The sequence below is a fragment of the Aotus nancymaae genome, unplaced genomic scaffold, assembly GCF_030222135.1.
Source record: "Aotus nancymaae isolate 86718 unplaced genomic scaffold, 86718_ANA_hifiasm-v0.15.2.pri h1tg000014l, whole genome shotgun sequence".
Classification (NCBI taxonomy): Eukaryota; Metazoa; Chordata; class Mammalia; order Primates; family Aotidae; genus Aotus; species Aotus nancymaae.
The window spans coordinates 79,583,116-79,598,051 of NW_026988425.1; the positions used below are offsets into that span (position 1 = coordinate 79,583,116).

At 32.7% G+C, this 14,936-nt stretch overlaps 1 protein-coding gene across 1 annotated transcript in view; it reads left to right on the forward strand.

Moving 5' to 3' along the window:
* The window catches only part of RASA1 (RAS p21 protein activator 1), a 113,086-nt gene that overhangs the window by 67,137 nt on the left and 31,013 nt on the right, over positions 1-14,936 (forward strand). The window contains exons 7-9 of the mRNA XM_012477549.3: positions 2,924-2,976; positions 6,225-6,375; positions 9,389-9,467. Of these exons, the coding sequence (XP_012332972.1) occupies positions 2,924-2,976; positions 6,225-6,375; positions 9,389-9,467 (283 nt within the window). The remainder of the gene's footprint in view (positions 1-2,923; positions 2,977-6,224; positions 6,376-9,388; positions 9,468-14,936) is intronic.

The following is a 14,936-nucleotide window of genomic DNA, read 5'->3' on the forward strand; positions in this document are numbered from 1 at the left end:
TCAAAGAGAAAGCTGCACTCCTACATTTCAGCACCATTCAGAATAGCCGAGATGTTTAATCAACCTAAGTGTTCATCAGCGGATGAATGGATAAAGAAAATATAGTTACATACACACAATGGAATACTATTCAGCCATAAACAAGAATGAAATCCTGTCATTCACAACAACATGAATGGAACTGGAGAATACCATGTTAAGTGAAATAAGCCAGGTACAGAAAGACAAATACCATGTGTTCTCACTCATATGGGAGCAAAATATTAGAAAATTGAACTCATGTAGATAGTAGAATGGTGGTTACCAAAGGGTGGGAAGGGGGGATACAGTAGGGCTGATTAATGAGCACAAAACTATACCTAGATAGAATGAATATGATCTAGTATTTGGTAGCACAATAAGGTGCTACCAAATAATTTACTGAATATTTAAAAATAAAAGATAGGAATTGGAATGTGCCTAACACAAATTATTATATGTGCTTGAGGTGTTGGATACCCCAGTTACCCTAAATTGATCATCACACATTATATGCTTGTATCAAAACATCACTGGTACCCCATAAAAATATACAATATAATAGTTGTATACATTAACCATTAAAACAGAAAAAATAAAAATTAAAAAATTGAATCTTACGCTGATTCTCCACTTTTACCTTAGTAGAGCCTAAAAAATGATCTGTTATATGGCTGTTTCATCCTTTACTACTACTATCACTTATCATCTCTAGTTTTCTAATCTCCATCTTGTAGGTCTTCAAATACATACTACTTTTTTCTTTATTGTTTTAGAGATAGGTTCTTGCCACTGCTCAAGCTAGAGTGCAGTGGTGCTATCATGGTTCACTGCAGCCTCAAATTCCTGGGCTCAAGTGATCTTCTTGCCTGAGCCTCCCAAGTAGCTGAGACTACAAATGTGCACCACCACACTTGGCAAATGTAAATTTTTTTTTGTAGAGAGGGGGTCTTACTATACTGCCCAGGTTGGTCTCAAACTCTGGCTTCAAGTGATCCTCCAACCTCAGCCTTCCAAAGTGTTAGGATTACAGGTGTGAGCCATTGTTCCTGGCGATTTTTCTTCTTTATACCTTTGCTCAAACTGCTTCCTAGACCAGAATTCTTCCATTCATACTTAGCTCATTTATCACTTCCTCCTAGGAAATCGTCCTTTATTTTCTTCCCTACACACTCAACAGAATTGGTACCCTTCTCTGTTATTCCCATAATACCTTTGGCAATACCTATCACTGTGCTTATGTTTTCTACATTGTTTCTGTAGTTAGACAGGGTCTCACTATGTTGTCCAGGCTGGTCTCGGACTCTTGGGCTCAACAGCTCTTCCTGACTTGGCCTCCAAAAGTACTGGGATTACAGGTGTGAGCCACCATGCCTGGCCTAGGAGTGGGAACTTCATAAGATCAGGGACTCATCTTTTTATCATTGTTGCAAACCATGTGGTTGAAATATATAAATTTTATACTGGAATAAATGTCTGAAGAATGAAACTATTTTTAGAAAGTGATATTGCCACTTTAACTTCCGACTGTGTGCTTCTGCTCAATAATCTTTTTCATCTGTAAACCTTATCATTTTTTTACCATTCTCTTTTTGAATTTTTTTTCAAACTGTGGAAGTAGAGGATTACCCTTGGAGGTGAGGTCATCTAGTTGACTCTCCTCCAGAATATAAAAATCCTGCTCTAACATTTTTAGTAAGGGGTCATTTAGCCTATGCTCGAATGCAGTGTAGATCCTCACTACATGCAGTCTGGACTATTTTAGTTGTTGTACACTTGCTTTATATTCCTCAAAATTTGCACAGGGAGCATCAGGAGATCTGAATTAGTGAGTTTATGCTTGGAATGTTATTAAAGAAAAGTTTACCTTTTTATTCATATGAAAATTAAAAAATTCAATTATATTTTCATTCTTCGCCAGTAATAATAGTATGGATCATTTAAAACAACATGAACAACATCTGAACCTGTAACACCGGACTTTAGAGCACTTATATATTTCAATCCTATTTTTACTTTCCAGCTTGCTCTTTAATCTATTATTTAGAGTAATTGTAGACCCTAATAAGATATAGTAAAGTAGTAGAAAGGTGATCGGGAATTGTCAGCCTGGCATTAAGATGTGTTAATCAGCAAGATAGATAATAGGTCTTTAGGTAAATAAGAGGTGATTTTATGTACTTTGATAACTAGTAATTACTTTTTAAATCAGATACATCATTTTATTTGAAGGTTAAATTTAAATACTTATGTTATTATATGCTCTATATTTTGACTATGATGCCATTTATAAAATTTGGAAAGGCTTAATTTAAGAACACAGACTATAAAATACTTAGCAACCTAGTTTGATAGGCTGTTAGCTCAAATAGAGTTAGGAACACTAAGTCCTTCTTTTCTTTCAGTTCTTGGTGTTGGTATCCACTTGTTCTTACCACCCAGTCTTATATTCTGGTTTTTAGCAAAGTAAGAGTCAACATCTTGAATTTATTTGAAGAGAGAATTTATCATATGTTATAGGAAAATTCAGAAATAGAAAAAAATTCATTAAGTTTTTCAGGAAATTCTGGAGTAGGCGCTATCTGTACTACTCCTTCCCCTCTCCCCACAAAAAGAAAAAAAAGACCTATAACAGTTTGTTATTAATCAGGATTAAAAATTGTTGCCATTTTTGTATAGGTATGAAAATTTTAGTTTATATTTGATAGTTCCTAATTTTACTACATTTTATTGAAATTAAATATAGTATGTATATACAATGTAATAAAAATTTATTAAAAATGACATTATTTAATTGCATTTATTTCATTATATCAATTTGAATTAAACTTATTGTATTGATTGTTTAGTTTTGATCATATAACAAAAAAAGGACTTTATGTATCTAATTTATTCTCTTTTTAAGATGGTTCCATGGGAAGATTTCCAAACAAGAAGCTTACAATTTACTAATGACAGGTACCTTTGTATTTACTTGCTTTTCTAATGTCTATTTAAAGAGAATAAAAAGGTGAACAAAACATTTATTATGTGTTTTGCATTTAGCATTCAGTTAGTGTTTATGTATGTTATAATTTTGTGTCCAGTGCTAAGAAGCTGGTGTTTTTGTTTATATTTTAAACGTACATGTAGTATAAAATTTAGTAAAGTGTTTTTCTTTTACCTCAGGCTCCTGTCCACTTCCTCAGAAGTAACACTAGATGACAGTTTTTTCCCATATGTTTCTAGAAGTTTTCTGTGTCTCTGTGAATCTCTCTCACTCCTACATATACACACACGGGAGTATGCAGCACAATTTCTTCATGTTAGATATATATAGGGAGATGATTCTGTATCTGCAGATAAAAATTTTCATTACTCTTTTTTTATGGCCTTAAACTTTTCAATATATAAATACCATAATTAACTAGTCTTTAATAGAAGGATATTGTATTTTATTCTTTTGCTGTTCAGCTACAGCAGACATTCTTATATTTATCTTTGTATACTTGTGGAATTATATGATTGAGCCTTATTTAATATGTATTAATTTTAACATTTCCCAAAACTCTTGTGCTTATAAATACAAAGTAAAAATTTACTTGTATTGTGGGTTTAACCATCCTGTCATTGTTTATTTTTACTAAATATTTAAGGCTGAATTAATTTAAATACCAAGCATTTCTTCAGCAGACCACATCTTATAAAGATTTCAGACGCATTTAAGCTTTAGTATGTAATTTAAAAGTTTTATTTCTTGAAAAATGTTGACTATTCAGTAGTTTCTGTATTTGGTGAAATAAATTCTTATGGTGATAACACTAATTATTAAAGATGTAATCTGAATTGTTTTAATCCATAGAGCATTTTATTTTATTTTAATTATTTATTTTTTGAGATAGAGTCTCACTCTGTCACTAGGCTGGAGTGTAGTGGTGTGATCTTACTGATTGCAACCTCCCCTTCACGGGTTCATGCAGTTCTCCTGCCTCAGCCTCCAGAGCAGCTGGGAGTACAGGTGCGTGCCACCACACCCCAGCTAATGTTTGTATTTTCAGTAGAGACAGAGTTTCACCATGTTGACCAGGATGGTCTTGATCTCTTGACCTTTTGATCCACCTGCCTCGGCCTCCTAAAGTGCTGGGATTACAGGCGTGAGCCACAACTCCCAGCCTAAAAGCATTGCATTTTAAATTAATACTTTACTCTTTTGAAAGATTTGAGATAGTTTTTGAAGTACTCAATTTTATTGTGAAGATGTAGGTTAATTAGGTTCAAAAAAGTTAAAAAAAAAAGATGATGATACTATATGATAATAATAGAGAAGAAATTTTAAACTAAAATGACATTCTAACAGCTATTTCAGTGTGGAACCGAAAATATGTAGTTTAGTGAATTTATTGAATTTTGAATATAAGTTTCTTTTCTGGAACTTGTACCACCAAGTACTTGAGGTACTTACTCTTGTTTTATGCATACAAGGTTGAAAAGGAGCTAAGCTTAATTTCCTTACATTAGTTTGCATTTTCTTTGTGTTATGTTATGTGCTATTTTGAGAATCTGGTGTGATTTTCTCTCCTGAGGAGTACAAAGAAGCACTTAAATGCACAATTTTGCATGAAATTCCTATCATATTCTAGAAGACATTTAGAGAGTATCTTGGATTCTTGTCACTAAGATTTGTTTTATCAACTTCGAAACACTTTCATTTTAGCCTATATTATGCAGTCAGTTTTTGTAACTTTTATGTTTACTTATGTGTTAAGTCTTAATGATTCAGTTTTAGGAGATTTATTTTTTCATTTTACTGAACAGGAAGTTAGTTGATAATAAGTGCCTTGATTGGATGATTGGAACTATTAGTAATTTACCCAAAAAATTATATTTTATGCATTTATTGTGCTTTCCTAAAAACAATCAAGTCCTGATCTTTTCAATATCATTCGGACTTATATGGAAAAAAGAAAAAAAAGACCTATAACAGTTTGTTATTAAGCAGGATTAAAAATTGTTGCCATTTTTGTACTGGTAATGAAAATTGTAGTTTATATTTGATAGTTCCTAGTTTTACTACATTTTGTTGAAATTAAATATAGTATGTATATACAACGTAATAAAAATGTATTAAAAATGAGATTTGATTAATTGCATTTATTTCATTGTATCAATTTGAATTAAACTTACCGTATTGATTGTTTAGTTTTGATCATGTGATAACAGAAAAAGGACTTTATATATCTAATTTATAAATGAATTAGATATTTAAATAAAGAGAAAAGATAGAGTGTCTTAGTATTAGGAGTCACTGCCAATCAAAGATATCAACAGTTCTCTAAAATTAATATGACATATTTAATATATGATAATTTGCTTCTATAATTCCTTGCAGGAGCATACCTGTTGAATAAAATATGGTGTATGTGTCTTGATTTTGATAATTCATATACATATTTCAGTTGTTTTGAATCTACCTTTATAGAAAGCTTTTGGTACTATTTTATTACAGTCATTTTTTAATTTTTTAAAAGAGATTCTTATATTTATCTTTGTACACTTGTGGAATTATATGATTGAGCCTATTTAATATGTATTAATTTTAACATTTTCCAAAACTCTTGTGCTTATAAATACAAAGTTAAAATTGACTTGTATTGTTGGTTTAACCATCCTGTCATTGTTTATTCTTACTAAATATAGGATAGAATCTTGCTGTGTTGCCCTGGCTGGTATTGACCTCCTGGGCTCAAGTTATTTTTCTGAGTAGCTGGGATTATATGCATGTACCACTGTGCCTGGCACAGTCATTATTGTTTAATGATTAATTGAAAACATTAGTTAAGCACAGAGTATTCTTAAGCAAAATTAGTCTTTACTTTTTAGAATCTTATCAAGAGGATTTACAAACAGAATTTAGCAGTTTTAGCTCATATTCCCTAATTTTGCTTAGGTTACCTTTCCAAATTATGACAGGTGTAGACATTACTGACCAGAAGTTATGCTGCAAAATTTCTGCGACTTTTATGTATTAAAGCTGGTAAGACACATCAGAGAGAGCAGATAGACAAAATAGATAGTTGTGAATCATAAACCAGAAAATTTGTTAAAAAAACATGTTCTGGTGAAAATTTACATATGTTTATGACTTTGAATGGACTTTGTAATAATACTACTTAACTTCTTTTTTATTTGATAATTAGGTAACAAAACTAACAGATTAATTTTTACAGTTGGTCAAGTCTGCAGTTTTCTTGTGAGGCCCTCAGATAATACTCCTGGTGATTATTCACTTTATTTTCGGACCAGTGAAAATATTCAGCGATTTAAAATATGTCCAACACCAAACAATCAGTTTATGATGGGAGGCCGGTATTATAACAGGTAAATCATAATTTTTTAGTTACCTTTTACTTTTGGCAAAAATAGTTGAAATCTTGATAATAAAAGATTCAAAATTATATAAAAGTTTCTAACTTCTAAAAATTATAAGACCTTCAATATAATTGCATAGTAGTCATGCCCAGTAATTCTTTAGACAGTGTCAAATATGAATACAAATTAGTAACTTATACTTTGTTTCCTTCTAAAGTAATTTTTGCGATGTTAAAAATTAGACATAAGCTGTTTGCAAAAAATTTGCTAAATCCATATATAATCTTGTAGGAGGAGCAAAATATCTAAGAAAAAGAAAATATTATTATTTTATTAGTGGGATACTTTAGTATGAAAAAAAAAGTTTCTAAAGTTACCTGAGACTTATTATACAGATTATCATATAATTGAGTTGTTCTCAAGTTGACATTTCTTATATTATTATTTTATTAGTGAGATATGTTAGTACAAAAAAAAAGTTTCTCAAGTTACCTGAGACTTACTATACAGATTATTATGTAATTGAGTTGTTCTCAAGTTGACATTTCTTGTATGTGATTGTTGGTTTTTACTTCTCACTTTCAAAGTAAACTAATTGTCCCAAAACTCAGAATGAATTATTACTTGATTAGGAAAATAAGTTAATAGAGGAAACCATATGATAGAATGTCAGACATTTTTCTGTCAAATAGAAAATAAGGTTCATTTGTGAATGTAAAGGTTTTCCTATAATTAATAACTCTAGAGTAACATTGTTTTCCTTTTTCAGAGGCTGGCATAATCTTGTTCTAAAACCCATTTGCCTAGTTTAAGCCCTCAATACCACAGTAGCAATCTCTCTATCCGAATTAGAATTTATCAAACTAGACATTTGAATGAAGAGAGAGTCTGTAGCTGTTTTATCTGAAAAAACAAAAAAATAAAACAAGTTCTTCTGGTTGCTTGCTGGAAGCTCAGTTGACTGTTACAAGACATCAAATGTAAGATGGGAGTCTAGGCAGCTGGACCCTTTTGCCTACCTCATATACAAGTTGCTTGACTACTTTCTGCATGACAATCTGAGTTCTAGATGTCCTCACTGAAAATACAGCTAGCTGCAATTTGAACTCTTTAAGAATGTAATTTTTCCTATTTCCAGTTTTCTAGAGACTTAGAACATACAAAATAATACATTGAAAACATATTTTCTTCTTAACTGAATAAATGTCCATATTGAGATCGTTTTTAAAGATAAAATAATTTACATAGAATTTTTTCGAAGTTTTTTTTATCACTGACTAAAGCTTCCTTAAGATACATCACACAAAATTGGAAATTCTTGATGCATAGTGGAGGCACTAGGTAAAACACGAAAAGGTAGTTGCTTTTTGTTGCTAAATACCATTATGGAACATGAAAAAAGAAGTATTTTAAGTGATTTCTGTCCAAATTATTGCAATATTATTAGTCTGTTTTTAAAATGAGGATTTTTTAAAAAAGTTAAATGTATATTAATTTAGTGGCCTTGACCATTCCCCAAGAACTTTGATTTTTAGAATTTTTATTCCCTCTGAATTTGTTTACAAATTCATCTTACTGTTTCTAGTTTTAACAGTAAACTTTTTAAAGAAAACCTCAAATTATGTTAATCAGGTGCCATGAAAATGAAGGATTTTGTAATTGTTTTGGAAATATATATTTCATTTCAGCATTAACATTAGTAACAATGTCAGAAATAATTCCTAGGAAAAAATACAGCCATACTCTGCTGTCCCATCTCTCCATCAGCTATACATATGAGACCTTTGAGAAAGAGAGGCAGTAGTTACATCTTTGATTTAGAAACTGTTAAGACATAACTTTAATGTTCCTATATTGAGAGTTTTAAAAAAGCCAAAAAGGCATTTAATAGCACATTTAATTCAGCAGACATTTATAGACTTACCTACTTTGTGAAATACACTGTACAAATCCTGTGTAAATACATTAAAGAAAAAGATACGATTTCTTCATTATTAGTGCTCAGGTTTATTAGAAGAGATAGTATAATATGCAGACAGTGATAAATTCAGGGGATATATAAATGTGCATGGGAATCAGTAGATGAGAATTCAGTAGGTGGTGAGAAGGAAGAGGATGGATTTTGGCCAGACCTTGAGTATTATTAACATTTATCGATGCTTCAAGAAGAGTGCACATGGTTTTATGTGCTAAGTGCATTACGAAAATTAAAATCTGTCTGGAGAAGTGTTTCCTAGGTGGCTCAAAAGTTCCCATTTGTCCAGTGTATTAAAGGAAAGTTTAAAATTCCAAGATTTCCATATTCAGGACAATAGAATGATCTTACTGACTATAGAGGAATAAGTTTATATTTAAAAAATTATGTGGTTCACTAAAATTTATATTAAAATACATTGTCATTTTATTTTCAATTTTGCTTTAAAAATATTTTCCTAGTATTTAGAACAATTTGTAGCACTTTTAATCAAAATAATCAATAAGCTTTTCTCTCTATAGTGATAATCCCACATGTAAGATTAACTCGTTTTTTAATTCTATTTTTGCCTTTTTGTGTGTTTTATGACCTGTTTCTGATCTGAAATCAGAATATGTAAATGTCGTGATAATAAAAATTCTTAATTTACCTGAACTTGCCCTAAAATAAATGCCATGTTTCTGTGAATTCTTCATTCTTAGTATCTCAGAAGTACTCTTGGGAGTGAAAAAAAAAGGTAGACTTTCAGTTACTTCCTCATTTATGGTGACTCTTTGAGTATGGCATTGTTGACTTGGCTGCCCTCTTGATGTGTATGGAAAATCAGAATTTGTTCTGTGTATTCTGGCCTGTAAACCTATATTGAGAACATTCTAGTTTTTCTAAAATAATATGAATATTACACATTTATTCTATTAATGTATTTGTGTTATGTGCTTTGAAAAAAATTTGTTTATTAGATAATCTTTGGTAGAAAGTTTACACATATTTTTAAGGATTTTGCATTTTTATGAGACAGATTAATATTAGAAATTTTTATTTTAACAGCATTGGGGACATCATAGATCACTATCGAAAAGAACAGATTGTTGAAGGGTATTATCTTAAGGAACCTGTACCAATGCAGGTCAGTGTTGCATTTCTTATTGCAGTAATTAACATTTTATTTTAAAATGCATTTTGGTGGTATGCTTTTGCACACATTTGTACAATTAAGTTTGGATACAATTTAAAACTGCAGATTATTTAGATTTTTTATAAAGTGAACTGTAAGAGAATCTTTCAGTTTTTATCTATGTTGATTTAGGTAATCAGGAACATCCTAGTGTCTTTTTGAGAATAGAACCAGTTGTGGGGAAAGGCAAGTTGCACTAGGTCCAGGAGTGAGTTTGTTGGAGGCAAAAGTAGAGACAGCAGGGATAAACCACAGCCATGCTTATTAAAGACTGGGGAGTACTAAAAGGAAATAAAAAATGATAGAAGAGGATTAGGGCAAAAACTGGTTTACACTTTTTCTTTATTTGCCTGTAGTTTTATGGTGAGAGAATTTGAGAATGTCTGTATACTCTGAGTAAAAACTATATAGTAATAAAGAGGAGAATGATGATGTATAGGGAGATGGGTGGTGGCAGTATCTTGTGGACAAGGTCCTAGAGAAGACAAAAATGAATAGAATGTAGATATAAAAGGAAAGATTGGCCATGAGCAAGAGAGCCTATTAAATATTAGTTGCTTATGGTGATTAGCCTGTTTCTTCCTCATTGCACTTTCTGAAGTGTATGGTAGGGAAATGGTGTAACAGGGGTTAGAAAAAGGTGCTTCAAAAGAGGGATTAATAATTTTCCTAAGTGGAAAATGGAGGCACTGATATTCTAGCGACATAAAAGATTGCTAAGGGTTTTGGGTACCCAGCTGCAGTTGTACAGTGATTTGTAGTGTGCCTCGTTTCTTGATGTTTCCTCCTCTTAACAAGTTCATTTCAGATGGCTATACCTTCTACTTATTGCAGTTATGGGAGGGGCTGCTGGTAAGGAATCATTACTCTGAAGCCAAATACAAATTCAAGAATCATCATAATCTTGTCACATTTTAATATACAGGCACACCTTGTTTTATTGTGCATTGTCTTATTATGCTTCAAAGATAGTGAGTCTTTTACAAATTGAAGGTTTGTGGCAACAAGGACATCTATTGCTACTGTTTTTCCAAAGCATGTGCTCATTTGTGTCTTAGTGTCACATTTTGGTAATTCTTACAGTGTTTCAGACTTTTTCACTATTATATGTTGATCTGTGATCAGTGATCTTTAATGTTACTATTGCAATTGTTTTGGGGTGCCATGAACTGCATCTGAAGAAGACTGCAAGCTTAATGGATTTAAGTGTGGTGTATGTTCTGACTACTCCATTGACTGGCTGGTTCTGTTTCTCTTCCTCTCCTTGGGCCTTCCTATTCCTTGAGACACAACACTATTGAAATTGGGCCAATTAATACCCTACAATGGCCTGTAAATGGTCAAGTGAAAGAAAAAGTCACGTGTCTGTCACATTAAGTCAGAAGCTAGAAATGATTAAGCTTAGTGAGAGAGGCATGGTGAAAGCCAAGATAGGCTGAAAGCTAGGTCTCTCTTGCACCAAACAGCCAAGTTGTGAATGAAAGGAAGAGTTTTTGAAGGAAATTAAAAGTGCTACTCCATTGAACACATTAATGATAATAAAGTGAAACAGACGTATGGCTGATACGGAGAAAATTTGAGTGGTCTGGATTGAAGACTAAACCAGAGATAACATTCCGTTAAGCCAAAGCCTATCCAAAGCAAGGCCCTAACTCTCATCTGTTCTTTGAAGGGTGATAGAGGTGAGGAAGCTGCAGAAGAAAAATTGGAAGCTAGCAGAGGTTGGTTCATAAGATTTAAGGAAAGATGCTATCTCCATAACATAAAAGTGTAAAGTGAAGCAAAAAGTGCTGATGTAGAAACCGTAGCAAGTTACCCAAAACATCTAGCTAGTTTTTCAGAAGGTAACTAGCAAGCTATCCAGAAGGTAACTGATGAAGGTGGCTAAACAATAGACTTTCAGTGTAAAGAAACCATCCTTCTTTCATGGCTAGAGTTAATGCTTAGCTTTGAAGCCTCAAAGCTCTGGCTGACTCTCTTGGGAGGGGCTAATGCAGCTGGTGACTTTAGGTTGAAGCCAATTGACAATTCTGAAAAATCTAGGAGCACCAGAATTATGCCAAATCTACTGTGCCTGTGCTCTGTCAATGGAACTATAAAGCCTGCATGATAGCCCATCTGTTTACAGCATGGTTTACTGAATATTTTAAGGCCACTGTTGAAACCTGCTCAGAACAAAATATTTCTTTCAAAATATTACTGATCACTGACAATGCAGCTCTTTACTCAAGAGCTCTGATAGAGATGTACAAGGAGATTGTTGTTTTCATGCCAGCTAACAACTTTTATTCTATAGCCCATGGATCAAGGAATAATTTTGACTTTCAAATCCTTAGTTAAGAAATAATTTCATATTGTTATAGTTGCCAAAATTAGTGATTCCTCTTACGGATCTGGGCAAGGTAAATTGAAAACCCCTTGGAAAGGATTCATTGTTCCAGATGCCATTAAGAACATTTGTGATTCATGGGCATAGGCTACAATAACAACAGAAGTTTGGAAGAACCTGATTCCAACCCTTATGGTAACTTTGAGGGGCTCAAGACTACAAGATGACTTTGAGGAGGAAGTAACTGCAGATATGGTAGAAACAGCAAGAGAACTAGATTTGGAAATAGAGCGTGAAGATGTGACTGAGACTTTTGTGATGAAACTGGAGCAAAAGAGGAGTTGCTTGTTATGGATGAGAAAAGAAAGTGGTCTCTTGAGATGGAATCTACTCCTGTGAAGATCCTGTGATCACTGTTGAAATGAAAACATTGGAAAATGTATTAAGAATTCAAATGTAGCATACCCAAATTTTTGTTTCATGTTTTCATGGTTAGAAAGGCTTACATACCTGAAATGCACAATCTTTTCAAGGCAACTAACAGTTCTTTACCCTTCGTGCACAGACCTGGAACACAGCTATCTTGTAAATTCTGATTCCAGATTTAGAATCAGATACATGTTTGATATGTTGTACTTGTAATTACTTTGGTTCTTCTTGCATTGTATCTATCAAATGAAGTATCAATTCCAGATTTTAAATACATCACTACTGAAGTCTAGCTTATGTCTCTTTCTTGTTTTTGTATTATCAAAATGCAGTTTTTGGTTTTTTTTTTTTTTTTGAGATGCAGTTTCACTTTTTTTTGCCCAGGCTGGAGTGCAATGGCGTGATCTCCGCTCACTGCAACCTACATCTCCCAAGTTCAAGTGATTCTCCTACCTCAGCCTCCCATGTAGCTGGGATTACAGGCGTGTCCACCACGCCTGACTAATTTTGTATTTTTAGTAGAGAAGGGGTTTCAGCCTTTGGCCAGGCTGGTCTTGAACTCCTAACCTCAGGTGATTGGCCCGCCTTAGCCTCCCAAAGTGCTGGAATTACAGGTGCGAGCAAAATGCAGTACTTTTGAAAACTTTGATGGCTCTTAATTTTGTTGGAGAGTACAGTGTCCTTTGCTCCATACTTGTAAAATATTTTTGTTTAGATTTTAAAACACCAGTTAACACTGATGTTGGAGAGTGATCAATCCAGTGAATTTAAAAATTTCTGTTACATGTTTACTTTCAGTAATGTTTTATACAAATGGCCTTTAATGTTTGTCTATTCACAAATCATGTTAAGTAAATTTTGATGTACATAGAAATTTAAACAATAGTCTCTCATTTCTTTTTAGCAAAACAGGATAATTATCACAAAATATTGCATGGTGACATTCTTCCTGTTTAATAACTGATCAGATGAGAACATCATATTTCCTTTTTTCCCTTAGAAATAATATGGTTCACTCAGTGTTTCTTGAGTTTGAGGAAATTCAAGTATATCATCACTGAAAAATCACAGTCTGAGATTTGTTTATCAAAATCAATTCTGCCATCATGATAGAGTGCTGCTGTTTCTTTGCATTCATCTTAATATTTTTCTAATTGTCAAACATCTTCCTGTGTCAGTTTTTTCTCTTTACCATTTATGAGCAGAAAATAAAGAGTTCTGAATATTTTAAATATGTTTAATCAAAGCTAAAAAGACAGCAAAGATGGCCTTTTATACTTTTTCAAAAGATGCTGCAATACATTACAATACAGTTAAAATAAATAAAAAAGGACAAAAAAGCCCAGAGTGATGCAATAGAGATAATTTATTTCATTGTCACATCATCCTCTAGGCCAGACGTCGGCAGAAGTTTTCTGTAAAGGGTCAGATGGTAAATATTTAGGGTTTTGTAGTTCATTTAGTTTGTCTACTAAAGTCTGCCTATTTGGAAGCAACCACAGACAGGATGTTAGGGAATGAGCATGGCTGTGTTCCAGTAAAACTTTAAGAAACAGGTGGTGGATTGGATTTAGCATGGATGCCATGGTATGTCAGCCCTGTTGTAGGCAATTCATTCTTCTGTTTTCTATTATTTTAGGATTTTTTTTTTTAGCTTACTTGGGAATAATTCTAAGTAATGATGAATAGTTTCTAGGATGATGAAACAGCATAATGTTTCAAATATAGGAGAGAGAGAATTATGAAAATCCCACAGTATATCTTAGATTTATAAGAGGATTGAATGGAACCATGAAGTTTGTAAGATGGACTAAGTCATAAAATATTAATGCTTGCAAAATAGTAAGAACTACGCCAAAAAGAAATAGAAAAACTAAAACTGAGTCCAATTCACCTTGATAGTAAAATTGAAGATTCGTTTATTCTGGAAGGATCATTAATAAAGGCTTCCTGATATAATTCTTTTTTCAGGGGATTTAGCAATTTATGTCAGTTCTGCCAAAATGTAACATGCAATCCTAAAAATGGCATTATGCAAAATCAGGCAATAAAAATCACAGGGCTGTTGGGAAAAGTGAGGTTAGGGGTGCAACACAAATTTCATCAGTGATACATTAAGAAAGTAAGAACCTAATATGTTGCTTAGTTTTATACATGCAAAATGATTAACAAATATGTACATACTACAATAAATATGGCACTTTACCTTGAAAAAAGGCCTGAAGTTTACATGTGGAAATGGCCATTGGTAGAGTTGAAGCATGGGAATGTTGCAGAATGGCAGAGGAGGATTATCTGAAATCAGGGTTATAACACCAGCTATGGATGGATGGGTGTAGCATGTGACACACTTAGTAAATTGAGGGAACTGTTAGGTATTTGAGGTGTGTATGTTTTGTACATTCTTATTTCTTAGTTCACCTGGGTACTGTTGTCTGTATTCACCTAGCATTTCTACAGACATAATTGCGCATAAGCAAACGTGATTTTGCTTTACGATTATATTGGGTCCTAATTTAGTTGTGCTGGGACAAATTTATGTTTTTAAGACACTGTTTGCTGTAAAATATAACTGACTATTTGAAAATAGTTTATTAGTTGTACATAGAAAAAGACAACTTGTTCTTGGGAATGACAAGGAAACCTTTCTGTGCAAGTTGTCT